This window comes from Zophobas morio, unplaced genomic scaffold (genome assembly GCF_036711695.1).
Source record: "Zophobas morio isolate AGI-343-1 ecotype UQ-CSIRO unplaced genomic scaffold, CSIRO_AGI_Zmor_V1 ptg000099l, whole genome shotgun sequence".
NCBI lineage: Eukaryota > Metazoa > Arthropoda > Insecta > Coleoptera > Tenebrionidae > Zophobas > Zophobas morio.
Window position 1 is genome coordinate 2,501 of NW_026972204.1, and position 13,606 is coordinate 16,106.

The 13,606-nt window shown below is 29.5% G+C and overlaps 2 protein-coding genes across 2 annotated transcripts in view; both read left to right on the plus strand.

Annotated features, from left to right (window-relative positions):
• The window catches only part of LOC135144436 (glycogenin-1-like), a gene marked incomplete at its 5' end in the record, with an annotated part of 4,809 nt that extends 754 nt beyond the window's left edge, over positions 1–4,055 (plus strand). The window contains 5 exons of the mRNA XM_064076483.1: positions 174–258; positions 311–386; positions 1,159–1,261; positions 1,671–1,834; positions 3,960–4,055. Of these exons, the coding sequence (XP_063932553.1) occupies positions 174–258; positions 311–386; positions 1,159–1,261; positions 1,671–1,834; positions 3,960–4,055 (524 nt within the window). The remainder of the gene's footprint in view (positions 1–173; positions 259–310; positions 387–1,158; positions 1,262–1,670; positions 1,835–3,959) is intronic.
• Positions 4,056–6,146: 2,091 nt separating this feature from the next.
• On the plus strand, positions 6,147–8,618 carry LOC135144418 (uncharacterized). Its single transcript, XM_064076460.1, has 11 exons — positions 6,147–6,412; positions 6,459–6,569; positions 6,621–6,667; positions 6,727–6,831; positions 6,965–7,067; positions 7,131–7,232; positions 7,285–7,352; positions 7,412–7,663; positions 7,713–7,830; positions 7,879–7,927; positions 8,091–8,618. Exons 1-11 carry the CDS (start codon positions 6,208–6,210, stop codon positions 8,605–8,607), a joined length of 1,677 nt encoding a protein of 558 aa, XP_063932530.1. The 5' UTR covers positions 6,147–6,207; the 3' UTR covers positions 8,608–8,618.
• The last annotated feature ends 4,988 nt before the right edge of the window (positions 8,619–13,606 follow it).

A 13,606-nucleotide genomic window follows, 5' to 3' on the forward strand; every position in this document is an offset into this window, starting at 1 on the left:
ATATAATATGAAAACGCCATTAATATACCTATTTCTACGATAAATATCAGAATACCCACCAAAATAGATAAAGTATATTGTAAAGGAGTTGCTTTTTTACAAGTTAAAAAATTTTAATTTCACTCTTAATTAATGTTTATTAATGAGTTTATTAATAATAATTAACTAAAAAGATTGTTTCAACTCTGGGGTTTTTGTTTTCCTTCCTTCCAAGAAACAATTATCACAACTAACTACATTTGCGAAAATTAATAGAAGGTTAATATTAAATTGATTACTTATTTACTAAGGTGTTTTTTGACCATATTAGTTTCGATGGCGGTGATCAAGGATTATTAAATATGTTTTTCAATGACTGGGCTACTGCAAATATTAAAAAACATCTGGTATTAAAATTTGTTACAGATATATAATTCAGGAAGCCAGCTCCAACCAACTAAAATCTTTCAAAAACTATTAGTCCTTTACCTACAACTTCAACATAAGCACGGGTAATCTTATCTTCCTGCCTATAAATATTATGGTCATCAAATAAAAGTTATCCATTTCATTGATAAATTTTATTATTATAGAACCCTTTGTTTCCTTTTAGTTAAATTACTAATTACATTTAACCAACAAATATTAAATACTAAAGCTATATAAATTAAAGAAAACAATTTTACAATAAAAAAAAAGATTTCAAAATTAAACGGTTGAAAATATACATAACAGGAGGTGTTATAAATTGAAATAATTAATAAACCTCTAACAACTGTATTTTTTTTAATAAATACTTGCTATTAGTCAGTAATAAGCAAGTAATAATTTTAACACATATATCATTTACTTATAAGATAGTTTTACATTAGCCTTATGTACTACATAAAAATTTTATAATTATTAGGCCCTTCGAAACCCTGGCTTTGGGCTCGAGATGAAACAGGTCGGATAGTTTTACCGAGAAGTGATATGGACTCAAGCCTTATAACGTTCGTACAGCGCTGGTGGGATATTTATAATAAATATTGTGAACAAGAGGAAATCGCACAAATTTTTAACGCGGCACTCTTATCTTTAACATTTCTTTACCCATGTATATATATAAATTATATTTACTAACTTCTTATATTAAAAAATTGTAAAAAATGCTGACTTAATAACTCTATTTATTTTAAGACAAGCACATTCCCGTTCGAAAAATTTAAAACCGTCTGGGAGAATGGGGAAGCTCACCACGCCTTTGAGATTAATGCGGATAAACACTCTACTCACGTGGCTGGTGACCTATTTATAAGCAAAGTTATTTAAGCATGTCTCAGGAACTAACTAAAATTATTCACAAACCTTTCTTAGAAAGTTAAAGGAGTAAGACTTAGTGGTTGATAAACTGCATAGTTTAAGTCAAAATGACTGTATTTTTAGTAAAAAAATGTTTTCAGAAGAAGTGTTCTTTATTTTTTTATGGTGGTTATAATATTTTAACTCGAGACATGCTTAAATTGCTTGTATAGAACAAATATCATTGTGGCTTAACACAAAAGATGTATAACCACTTCTAATGATTTCATTTTTTGAAAGCTATAAGCTTAAAGAACTCAGTCCTTACAAAAACTTCAAGACAACTTGTTATTCATTAATAGAAGTTTGTAAAACTATTGATAATGTATTTTTTTTTTAAATCTTTATAGAAGGCTTTTTTCATATTCAGAAAAAACTTGACGAGATGATTGCTCCTCAAAAAGCTAATTATAAGGAAAATATTGAAGATTACAGAACTTTAAATATTGAAGATGAAATATTTTATGATAACACATTAGCAGTTACTTTATGTTATCAAGGTTTTTTGACTAAGGTACGGCATTTACGATTCGCTCGATATCTTTATAGACAACCAATTTATGGCCAACGAAATTTTAAAAGAAAAGTATATTAGTATTTAATGTTAATATAACTGTGGATATTAAGATTAAAGTTAAATATACATTTTAATTAATTTAAAAAACAAGTTATTGAAACCTTACATTTTTTTATAAACTAAATTTTTATAAAAAAAGTTAATGGCGTTGCATATTTGTCATAAGAGTGCTACATAAGGAAATGTCCGTATGTTATGCACTGGCATATCTTACTAAAGTTAATTTGGAGACTAAATAGAAATTATATATCATAAATAAAGTATTAATTTATTTCATTTAACAGTTCACTTCCTTTTATAAAGGTCTAAGCGCTGATATGAAATCTTTACTTAATCTGAGGGAGGAAGTTCCCGTGAAGGCTCTCCGATTTAAGTTTATATAAAAAATAGCAATAATAAATTATGAAAATTTACCCTTAAACATCTTTAATATCTTTACAAACAATTACCGTATGCCTCTAAATTATGAAAACTATATCAACGCCCAAAGAAGAGAAGTCAAGTTGCATGACAAAAACTTAACCTCAAAGGGTTTTGTGCTGCTCCACTTCATTAGTCTAAAAGGAGGATTATTTTTTAAAAAAACATGCTTTCTAGTACATCGCCAGAGTTGACCATGCATACTATTCCTTTAGTCGTAGAATTAATTTCTCATCAAACTAATGATGTTATACTTATTAATTGTAACCATTTGGGTTAAGCTAGCCATAGTCTTGCCATTTATATAAAAGTTATCTCAAGTCGGACCTTTTTAGTTAAGGTATCAAGTCTAGTGCGCGAGTAAGATTGCAGAATTGCTTTCAAATTCTAAATTCTTAGTTTACTTAATAACTAGAAAATTCGTTGTGTTATTCAAATAATTTCTTGAGTAAAGAGGCGATCCCTAGGTTTAAATCTGAACTAAGTTTGATACTACCAGTACAAATACTAATCTCAGATACATCAGCTCTACTATAAAACTAGAACCAATAGTTACTAAAGTTCATATTACCTTACAATAAACTTTAAGACTTTCTTTAGCTAGCACAATAGTTTAGTTGGTAGCCATAGAGTTGGGCTAATTAGCTAGAGTACGCAACGTTTTTCACACTGAATCAGATCAATTTCTTGGTGTTAATGTTATTAACTTTATGGTATCTAACCCATCATTATTATTCTGATGTATACCAAAGACATAAAACTGAATAACTATTGAAACAGACTATCTTGTTCTACAAAAGTAGAAAGTTCCTTTTATGACCTCCTACCATTCGACCACAGTTGCACTGTCCTTAGTTTAAAGATTATGGGCAACTCTTTAGATTTTTAGCTCAGGTTTAAAGCCCTACAAGCTAGGAAAAAATGTAGTGCCTATTTACTATTACAAAATGCTAGTTCTACTTGGTAGAAAGTTATTTTGCTCAGATCTTCGGGTAATTTGAGAACAGTTAATTAAGCGACTTGAGACCCTTTAAAAAGTCCATACCATATCAAACTGTCTATGTGAATCCAGCGTGCCTTACTTTTGCTGTGTTAGTACTTGGGGAACTTAGGTTATGGGGGTTCTAACAGGTTAAATACCTACATTCATCATTTCGGGCGTTAGCGTCCTAGCTGGGTGGTTAAGAGTATTGAAGTGCATAACTCAAGGTCGTGGACTCGATTCCCACTGACGCAACTCTCTTTTTCGGTCTTTGATGACCGCGTATTTAACCTTGCCCTCCTAAATTCTAATAAACCACGCTATACCTAAGCTCTTCAGAATTTAATGCAATGTATAGTTAATCTAAATATTTTGTTAGTGCATACTTCTGCTGTGAATATTAATGATATTTAAGCTTAATGGTCAACTAACAGTTAAAACATAAACATATAAAAGTATTGTTGGGGTACATTTTTTCGAAAGAGTAGCAATTTTAAATTTCAGTTACATAATAAAGTTAGAGAAAAGTTTTTCTAAGGATGTTCGCACTTTAAGGTAATAAACCTCGTTAACACTATATAACAAGTAACTTTTTCAAGTAAAATAAATGTTACTTTACACTAAGAAAATTACCTATTGCTTACTAAAGTATCCTTGTAGGAAAAGCCCAATCTGCGCACAACGAGTGACCTAGATCTAGAAGAGAGAAAGGAAAAAATATACCAGAGTCCTTCATGTGGCCTTTATATGCGCTAACCCTAAGCCCTCACTCTTTAGTAGTAACAAATCATATACTTAGTTACATAAATTTCACGCTAACCCAATATTTAAAATTTTAATTGGTTAATGCGAAAGTGCACGCGTAACATCCATGTCTTTTTTAATTATAAACAAACGTTGTTTTCTTTTACTAATGGTGAACAAATTGCATATTGATTTGCTTTCTTTGCACTTTCTATTAGTGAAAAAATGTTACTAATGTCCCTGCCAGATAAATAAAAAGAAAAAAATTATAATTCAATTAAAGATGATAGACAAATGGACATAACATTGTTTACCCTGTTAAACTTATTGTAAAACTTTTGCTTTTTTTAATAAAACAGATCCTTTCCATAATGTAACATTGTAATTACTACTTTTTAGTAAATTCTTCTACATTCCGTTGCAATTTTGAGAAACTATTATTTGTCCTTTGGTATTTATTTTTTGTTATGGCTAAGGATAAATTCTCTCTTAATAAAATTAATTAAAAACTTAACAAATAATTTCTTTTCCTTAACGTATATTACAAGCGCATCCACCAGAGCGTTATCCATGAGGGCATTTTGGCAAATATGTGAAATGATTTCGCGTACGACGTTCTTTTGTTTCAATAGTAGTTGGCACTATCTAGTTAATTATTACCGTGTTTAAGTCTTTCATCTCTATATAATAATATCTTATCTTTTATACTATACAATCTACTATATTATATGACTTTTAATATAATATACTAGTTATAGGGACCTAAGGCCTGTAAAATCAACACTAGCTTAATTTCGTTCATACAACTTTGATTAAAATGGCATTAAATGCTATTATTAGAAACCTAGTAAAGGTTACTTTAAGTTTGTTAGATTTACAAAAAATTCTTTTTATCTGAAATTCTGAGGCTAAAAGTATGTAACGTAATTAAAAATAAAAGTAAAAAACTATGTTAATATATTTTTTAATAGTAATTTACATAAAAAGTAAGGGGAAAAAGCAGTTTTTAGGAAGTTTAATAAAACTTAAGTTTGAAGTAAATATATAGCGAAAGTAATATATTATATTAACCTATTGCAAAAGTTGTTTGTTTGACAAAAATAAAAATCCCTTTTTGGAGCTTTTAAGATGTTAAAAAAATTCCTCTTATATATTTAAAAGCTAAGAGAAAAAAAGAAAAAGGGTTTATCTACGAAAAATAATTAAACTAAATTTATTTAATATATATCTTAAATTATTATATCAGTACAGGATCATTACTGAACCAGGAATTTTAAATAAAACTGGTAACTTTTTCTTGCATTTTATAAAAAAATTAATAAAGTGGTGTCCTATTTATATATACTATATTCTAGAGCACAAAAAACCTAGTTTCTAGCAACTTGGTATCCAAAAACTTGATTTATAAACCTGCCCTCAAAGTCTTGAGCTATAAAACCGATTTTAATTAGTAGAAAATGTAACTACCCTAATTATTTTGCTATCCTATCATAGCTCGAGACATAAAAGTCCTTCTTATTATTGTTATTATTATTATTATTATTATTATTATTATTATTATTATTATTATAATTTTTAATAGTAAATAAGTTAGTCAGCTATCTACCATTATAAATTTTATAAAACTTGCCCATATTTACTAACGTAAAATTAAGATGTTCCTGGATTCCACAAACGATCATTCCACGTGCTCATACCATTCTCTACCGCCATGTTAATGGGGAAGGAAATCATTTATTTCTTGTGTCGAGTTCTAGCACGTGAAAAAAAAACTAATAATTTTATCTCCATGCTTGGAATTCAAGGAATAAATAGATTCTCGTGGTAACCTTTAAAAAACAAAAAAAAAATTAATTGGTTCACATCACATTTTTAGAAATTTTTTTTCTGGTATTTTACATGCTTAAATCACACGCATTTAGTATTTCCTCTACACCTAAATCTAATAATATTAGCCGTACACAGGTGCTAGATGTAGTACTGTAAATCTTGGTGTAATGAATATTTTCTCACAATTCTTTTTCGAGGGTAATCCTTTACACGCTTTTTAGCAGCCACTCGGAATATATTAAGCGTTTTAGTAATCCTAGTCTTATACGTGGTTTAAAAAAAACAAAAGGGGCGGTATATTAAGGAAGTCTGTGAGTTACCTTTATAAAAAATTATGGCGAACATTTATGCTACTACTTTTTATTTAAAATTTCTGCTTTTAATTTTATCTTTTATTAAAGATTTATACACAGCTCCTTCATCGCGTAATGAATATGCTTACTTCAAGAGAGATTACACAGACTTTGTTAACTCATTTAACTCTAACCAGGATATCGAAACTTTACAATATGAGACTCTTTTATTTCCTTCTATTCCAGGTAAAATTTTTTAATTAGTAGTATAGTTCTGTTTAATTGTTTTTAGTGGCTTTTACAATAAAGCAAGTTGTTAAAAATTTGCCTCTCACTTTACGGGAGGATAAAAAAACATATACAATTAATTATATGCTAAAGTCTTATGTGGGGTTTGCAGAAGGTATACACTTATAATATCCATACAATATATCTTTACTAACATAATGTGTAGGTAGGACATCCTTTTTTTACGGCCACGTTATTAACGGGATTTTTGAGGTTAATATAATTCCGTTTGTTTAAGTTTATTTGAATCTTTATTATTTACTACTTTTCAGGCCTTTGTATTCATAGAAAATGAGATGTATGTTATTGAAAGTTGTGAGAAATCTTCAGAAGATAGTGGACATTATAATCATATTGTCTATAAAGGAAATAATAACGTAAATTTAGTATTGTATGTAATATAACCTTTTATTGTAATATTTTGAAGCCACACTACTATATTAGAAACGGAATTTTTCGAATTTGTGTTATAATTGCACATCTCCTTATAAATATTACTTTCTATTTTAGTCTAAGCATAGCCCTCAAGTATTGCCAGAAAAACAATATTTTTTTAATTTTCATCTAGTCGCGGATCACTCGGTCTTTTCTGCTAATGGAGATAATATCGACAGTACGTAACTTGAGGAATATTTATCAGTGAGTTATTTTAATAAGACTAACACAAATGAACTAGGAACCGTAGCAAAAATGGATAGGCTTTTACGAGCTGTTAGTAGTTTTTATGCTAAACAAAACGTATTTAATGACCCTAGGGAAATATTAACATTTACCGGTGGTAAGTAGCATACATTTGCAGTGGCTTTTGAAGTTTTTAAGTTAATTTTCAGATTATGAAATATACATGTCCCCTGGGCCCTTCAATCCGGCAACCATTCCTACTTTAAACGGGACCCAGGTTAATAACGTTAATTTTACTGTTTATTTGGTTACGTGACGAATTGGTTTATTTTTTAGATCTTAAGAAAATTTGGCATTGAAAACTTTTCTCAGTATGACCTTGCCATCTTGTTTACATCACTTGAACTTGGGGGTTTGTTGGGGGAATCCATTAGAGGGGCTATATGTTCCCATGACCACATCACATATAACGGAAAATTAATTTATCAGAACGTCTTATTTGTAAACTTAAAGGATGAAGAATTCAAACCTTTCTATTCTCATACGTTGACATTGGCACATGAAATAGGTCATAGTCTTGGTTTAACTGTAAGTTTATATATATATTTAAAAAGGCCCCAATTGAACTTATATATAGCATGATTCATCGACTTCTGTTATGAGTCCTCAGACTTTTCCAGGGGTCCTCTTCGAGTTTTCTTCTCAAAATAAGAGTTATCTTAAGAAAACTTTGAAAAATAGATCTTGTTTGAAATGTACTTTATATATTTTTTTTATCACTACTTTATTAAAACTTGTTTTAGCTAATAGTAAACTTTATGAGGGTGGACATATATTTTGGAATGCATTAAGGTTTATTGCCGCTCTTATTAATTTTTTTTAGTTCAATTAATGAACTTGGAATTTTTTTTTTTATTGATATGATAAATTAATGTAAATCATTTTCGTGAATATAGTTATTTTATGTAATTAACTATTTAGCGTATTAGTAATCTATTATTATTTGTAAACACAGTTATGGAGAATTTTTTAATTTTGATAAAAAAACCAATGTTAATGCAATCTCTCCGGGGAGAGCAAAAGTTGAGGTTAGAGTTATACCGCCTGTAAAGCGCGAGATTACAGGGCAAATTATAGTTGAAGCTGAACCGCCTGTAGCGGGTAGTGTTGGGACTACTTCCTCTACAGAGAAAAGCAGTAACAGAGCTACGACCCCGAGTGAAAATGTAATGCCTAAGATTTCGCCAGAGATTGAGTTTACTACTAAGGAGCCTGCAACAAGTAGCGGTAGCGCCATAGTACATCCAAAAGTTAGAGCTTCTATGGAGCCATTAACAATCGATAAAACTTCCACCTCCTCAAAAGATAGAGTTCAAAATACTCCGCTTTTGAACATAAATACTGACATTACGACATCTGAGGTTTTTTCGAATCTTAATGCTAAAGCTAAACCGTTTTCGGCTATATGTCCGAGGACTTTGATAACTATTGCCACAATAATATTAGCTGTTAACTTGCATTATAGTGCTTGAATTGTGGTACTGTATATAGCGTTTTTAAAATAAACTGTACGGGGTTCGTTTTTAAAATAATACTTTTATTTTTAATAACTAACTTTTTAAGCTTTATTAAAGCGTAATTTTTTTAATTAGTTTTAAAAAATTATGAGTATAACTAATAAATATTAAATTTTTAAAGCAGCGATTGGATTTGTCGTAGTTTCCATTGACCTTTTTACTAATTGAAATGTGCCGTATTATATCATTTGTAATTTCCTATCCGCATATGGAACCTTTTTAGTTAGTTGAACATATAAACATTCTTTAGTTTAGTCATAGTAACTTGGTCAAATATTTTTGAAAGTTAAAAGGTCCGAAAAGATTGTGCCTTCCTTTGAGCCATATTATCCATTCTCAGCAAATCTTAACTTAAGCTATTATTATAAAATTTCACTATTATTATGCCCCCTTAGGATAAGAATTATATTAAAAAGCGACTTCTTTTTAGTATAAAGATATATTTAAATAAAACAATAAGGCTATAACATAAACTACGCCGTTCAACAACGGCATTTAGTCACCAGTTATTTAAGTTTTTTGGAAGCAATAATTGTTAGCCACTTAAATATAAAAGCTCATTTTTAAACGAGTATTTCTTACTACGTTAAAACGTATCCAACTTTAAGAAGTACTGTTTATTATTTAAATTATTTAAAACTCATTATTGATATACTTTAAGCAAAATAACTACAGACTTCTGAAAATCTTTAACTGAAGAAACGAAAAGTTATAGTCATACGTAAATTTCTATCAACATTTCACTACAGGGTTTTTTTTCTTTATCCCCTTTGTGTATATAATAAATTTGACCAAGATTAAAACCTTTTAAACTTTGTCAATCTTTTAAAATTCACTGATGAACTTAAAGAAAACATTTCAACGTCTGTGAGAAGCTATTGACCACTAAAGCTTAGTTAAAAAAATTTACTTGAATACAATCTAATTTTTTTACACGCTCGAATTATTTTCCTATCTGATGCAGTAAAGTCTTATCAATTATAATTAAAGTCAGTTCATAGTGTTGATAGAGGCATTAATCGACACAATGATACCTCATTAGGTTTTGTATTACAAATAATCCTCTTCTTTGAAATAGTATTACTCGAGTGTCCTTTGTAAACTATAAATTTTAAAATGACGAAATCGGTGATAGTATATTAGTTTTTGGAAAATTAAATTATAGGATTTGAATTTATAGTCCCCCGTAAATTATATGGTGAGAGTTAGTAACAAAATTGTTTAATAAAATGGTATATTATGGTACACTGATAAGGGTATTTGGGCCTCTATCGATATGATATAATCCGCAGTGTAAATTTTAAGGTCCTTTTTTAAGTAACCTTACTAAATGTAAGGTCGTAAGTTACAAAGTACCGAAAAAAATTAATGATTCCATTTGGAATGAAGAATATGAGGTATATATTAGTAGTGCTGAAGAAATTTGGCGTAAAGAGCTTTTGTAATATTGAGATTGAGGTGTGTATCTGACAAAGCAAACAATTTAATTTCTTGGGAATAGGTTATAAATTACAAAAGAAAAAAATGAATTAACTGCCCTTGAGGGGAATTATTAATTTGAAAGGAAGTGCTTAAGAGTAACTGACGTTTAAGTTCAGTTTAATAATTTAAGCTTTGATTTAAATAGGTTATAGAAGACTTGAATTGGTGAATTTACGCGTTCAAATAGAAATCATTTGAAAAATCTATTTGTAACTAAAGCTTCTAAAGTTTGAGAGGTTGAAGGCTATATCCTTTTTGGAAGATGTACGTTGCCGAGGATGGAAGAATTTATTAAAAGTGGTTTTTATAAATGACAGCCTATAAGACGGCAATGACTTGAGAAAAAAATTAAAGGATTTAACGCAGTGTTGAAACATTTCTAATAAACAAGGTTAACTAATTTAAAGGCTAGGTACAGTAAATATTTCACTACTTTAAAAATGCCGAAGCCTGTTTGAAAATGAGATTAGGAACAACTTTGCATTACAATATTTGACTGTCTCAGAGTGCAATAGATTGTCTTACCTCTCTCGCATGGCCATGGATATAGGTCCTAATGATTTTAGAAAGCAGAGATTTTTAAAAACTAATTAAAGCAAGATATTTAATTTTAAATAACGATGCAAAGACATACCCACGAGATTATCCCTGCAGTGTTATAATAGTGGCATTCATTATGAATTAAAGAGTATTTGTAAAATCGATAAAATTGATAAAGATGAGTGAAAATGGCTAATAGTTGAATAGGACTGCAGTGATTTGAGGGGACTTTTAAATGTTTTGAGGGAAGAAAATATACTGTTTTATGGACTTTGCGATTTCTGTTTCATTTACCTCAAGCTAGTAATCCTTATAATGAGGCTAAAGCAACAGAAAACAAAAAGGGAACTTAAAATTTTAGAAAAAAAGTAAACATTAAATGGAGTAAACAATGAATGTAATATCAAATAAATCCAACCTTACAAGGGAACTCATTCACATTATTGAGTAGCCCGAGTTACTGTTTTATAGTTGATGGAAACTCTCCTCACCTCTTGGCAAAAAAGATAATTGAAATTGCTACCGGCAAAGCTACTATAAACGATTTGTAAAATGCAAAACCTCGTAAGAGTGTTAACGGAACAAGTATAGAATGAAGTATCATGTAGTAACTGTGAACTACTTTTAAAGAAAAAATTGGTAGGATGTTATGTATGGGATATCTAATAAAAAAACTATACATTAAATACTTTATTATCACATATTTTATCTAATACTTTAGATGCGTCGATTACATTTTTTTTGTTTACTATAGTTTTGCAAGAGATGGCATGGCAATACTGTTATTAATAGCATTACTAAAAATTTAGTTGAATATTCTGCACACTCGTGGTATTTATTATGGGGAAACAATGGAACTGATAAACTTCAAAGAGCAGTATTTTTACTAACTGAAACGAGAGGAAACTACGATAAAAAATGTTTAAGCATTTTTGCTAAAGACGTAAACTGCTTTAGCCACCTGTAATTAAGAGAGTTTAAATATGAAAAATTCATAAAGCAACCTAGAGATCAAATAAGATAGTTAACAATTCCTGTCGTATAAAATCTTCAAAATCTAGGCAATAAAGATTAACGTAAAGAATTATTTCCTAGCTTAAATATAACTTGTGTTAAGAAAGGGTATTCTTAACATTAAGTATAAGTGCAAAGGACTATCATTAAATGGAAACCTACTACAGGTTAGTAGTGGATACGACAGAAAGGTCTTTGATTAAATTTATTAATGCATGCTAGATGACGAATTCTTAGGATACACTAACTTTTAACTATGAAAAGCACCTGTACATTTCTTAACTTAACCTAGCCCTAACCCTAACCCTAACCCTAACTCTATATTTATTACTATTTTTAAAATTTTAAAATTATTAACACTTTTTAGAGTAACTAATATAAAAATTTTACCTACTTACCTTACATTATTAACTTTTCCTTAAAAAGTAGCCTTCATAAGTGCATAATAAGAAATTTCACTCATTTAGGGACTAACTTTTTATTATAGTTTTAGCAGAAACACAAGTGACCAAATGCGTCTATCTCAGCTATTAGACAAACTTACAGTACTGACAAATAATATTATATATATGACCCGTACTTCAAAAAAAAAAATTTATGCACATAACTTGATAATTTTATATATATTTTAATTAGGTACCTTACATAACTATATGTCCCATAAAAGTATCCTTGATAACTATATTTTAATTTGGGTCCCACTAAATACCTTTTCCCATGCTTTGGTACCCAGATGTGTGCAAATGCCTCTTTGACAATGAAAAATAGAGCATAAAAAATGATGGAAGTGTAGCTTCTTTCTCAAAATTATTAAAGTTCCAATATTTTATCTTTTTTTAAAAACTGCAGTGCCCTTTAATAAAGGCAGAGATGCTAATTAAAACCCTTTTTAAAAAGTAGGATCTCTGGAAAATGCTCTTGGAATGATATTTACCCTCTACAATGCGCTTAAAAATAACAGGCTTCGAGTTTCTGCTAATGTTTAAGGCCACGAAATATCCAAAGAGGGTTTTCTAAAGCAGTTAAAGACCTTACTTATCAGCTCCAAAAAACATGAGACCACCGTAACCTACTTTCTTCTTAAGTACGCCCTTGTTTGCGAAGGGGGTTATATCCTTTTCTCAGTATTTTTATTATTATTATTAAACTAAACATTTACTTTTATAACAAATCTTTCCAATGAATGCCAACAGCCGTCTTATCACTTGTAAATACTTTTAATAAAATTTCTATGACGCCCTCTAAATGTTAGCCTAGCTTACACGAATTGATGAGTAAAGGTAACAGAGCTATTATCAGCGCATCCAATAAAAAAATTTTTTTCTATCACTTGTATAGAGCGCTATTTGTGAGATCTTTCATCTATATAATAGCTCTACCATCTGCAAAACTCACCAAGAAAACGGTTATATTGGAATCCATATGCTTTCCTCGGTTCAAACCGATAGCCCAGTTTAGAAAGTCTTACTCAATAAAGAAAACCTCTTTATAATAATAGCTTTATAAAGGTCTGTTGTCCCAAGATTATATCGTTACCCGTTATGCTCCAGTTTTTAGCCAACTCTAATACAAATTTGGTATGATTTTTAATTTGGTTAAAAGTGGATAAACCAAATCTTTCATCTGTCCATTGCCTTGCAGGTGGTGTAAATTGATATACCTACAGCCCGTAGTGGGTTATGCTAATAAATTTAACCGTTGATCGGAGCGCGTAATAAAAAAAAATAAAAAATAAAAAACTAAATAAAGAGACACAGAGAGATAACTACCTTAACAAATGCCGTTCTTGTGTATTCTTCTAAGTTAATATCATTAAATAATCTAAACTACCTAGGTTGCTTCATAAATTATTGTTGGTTGTATACCTTTTTGTAATAAAATACTTTAAGTTTCCCTTCATTTCAACTCATTTTATAAC

What these genes read in the sequence shown, in the direction of transcription:
- LOC135144418 (XM_064076460.1), top strand. Translation starts at nt 6,208, where the DNA reads ATGGCGAACATTTATGCTACTACTTTTTATTTAAAATTTCTGCTTTTA. An exon ending in TTTATTTCCTTCTATTCCAG is followed by an intron (nt 6,413 to 6,458) that starts GTAAAATTTTTT and finishes AATTGTTTTTAG; the next exon opens with TGGCTTTTACAATAAAGCAA. An exon ending in TAATGGAGATAATATCGACA is followed by an intron (nt 7,068 to 7,130) that starts GTACGTAACTTG and finishes CAAATGAACTAG; the next exon opens with GAACCGTAGCAAAAATGGAT.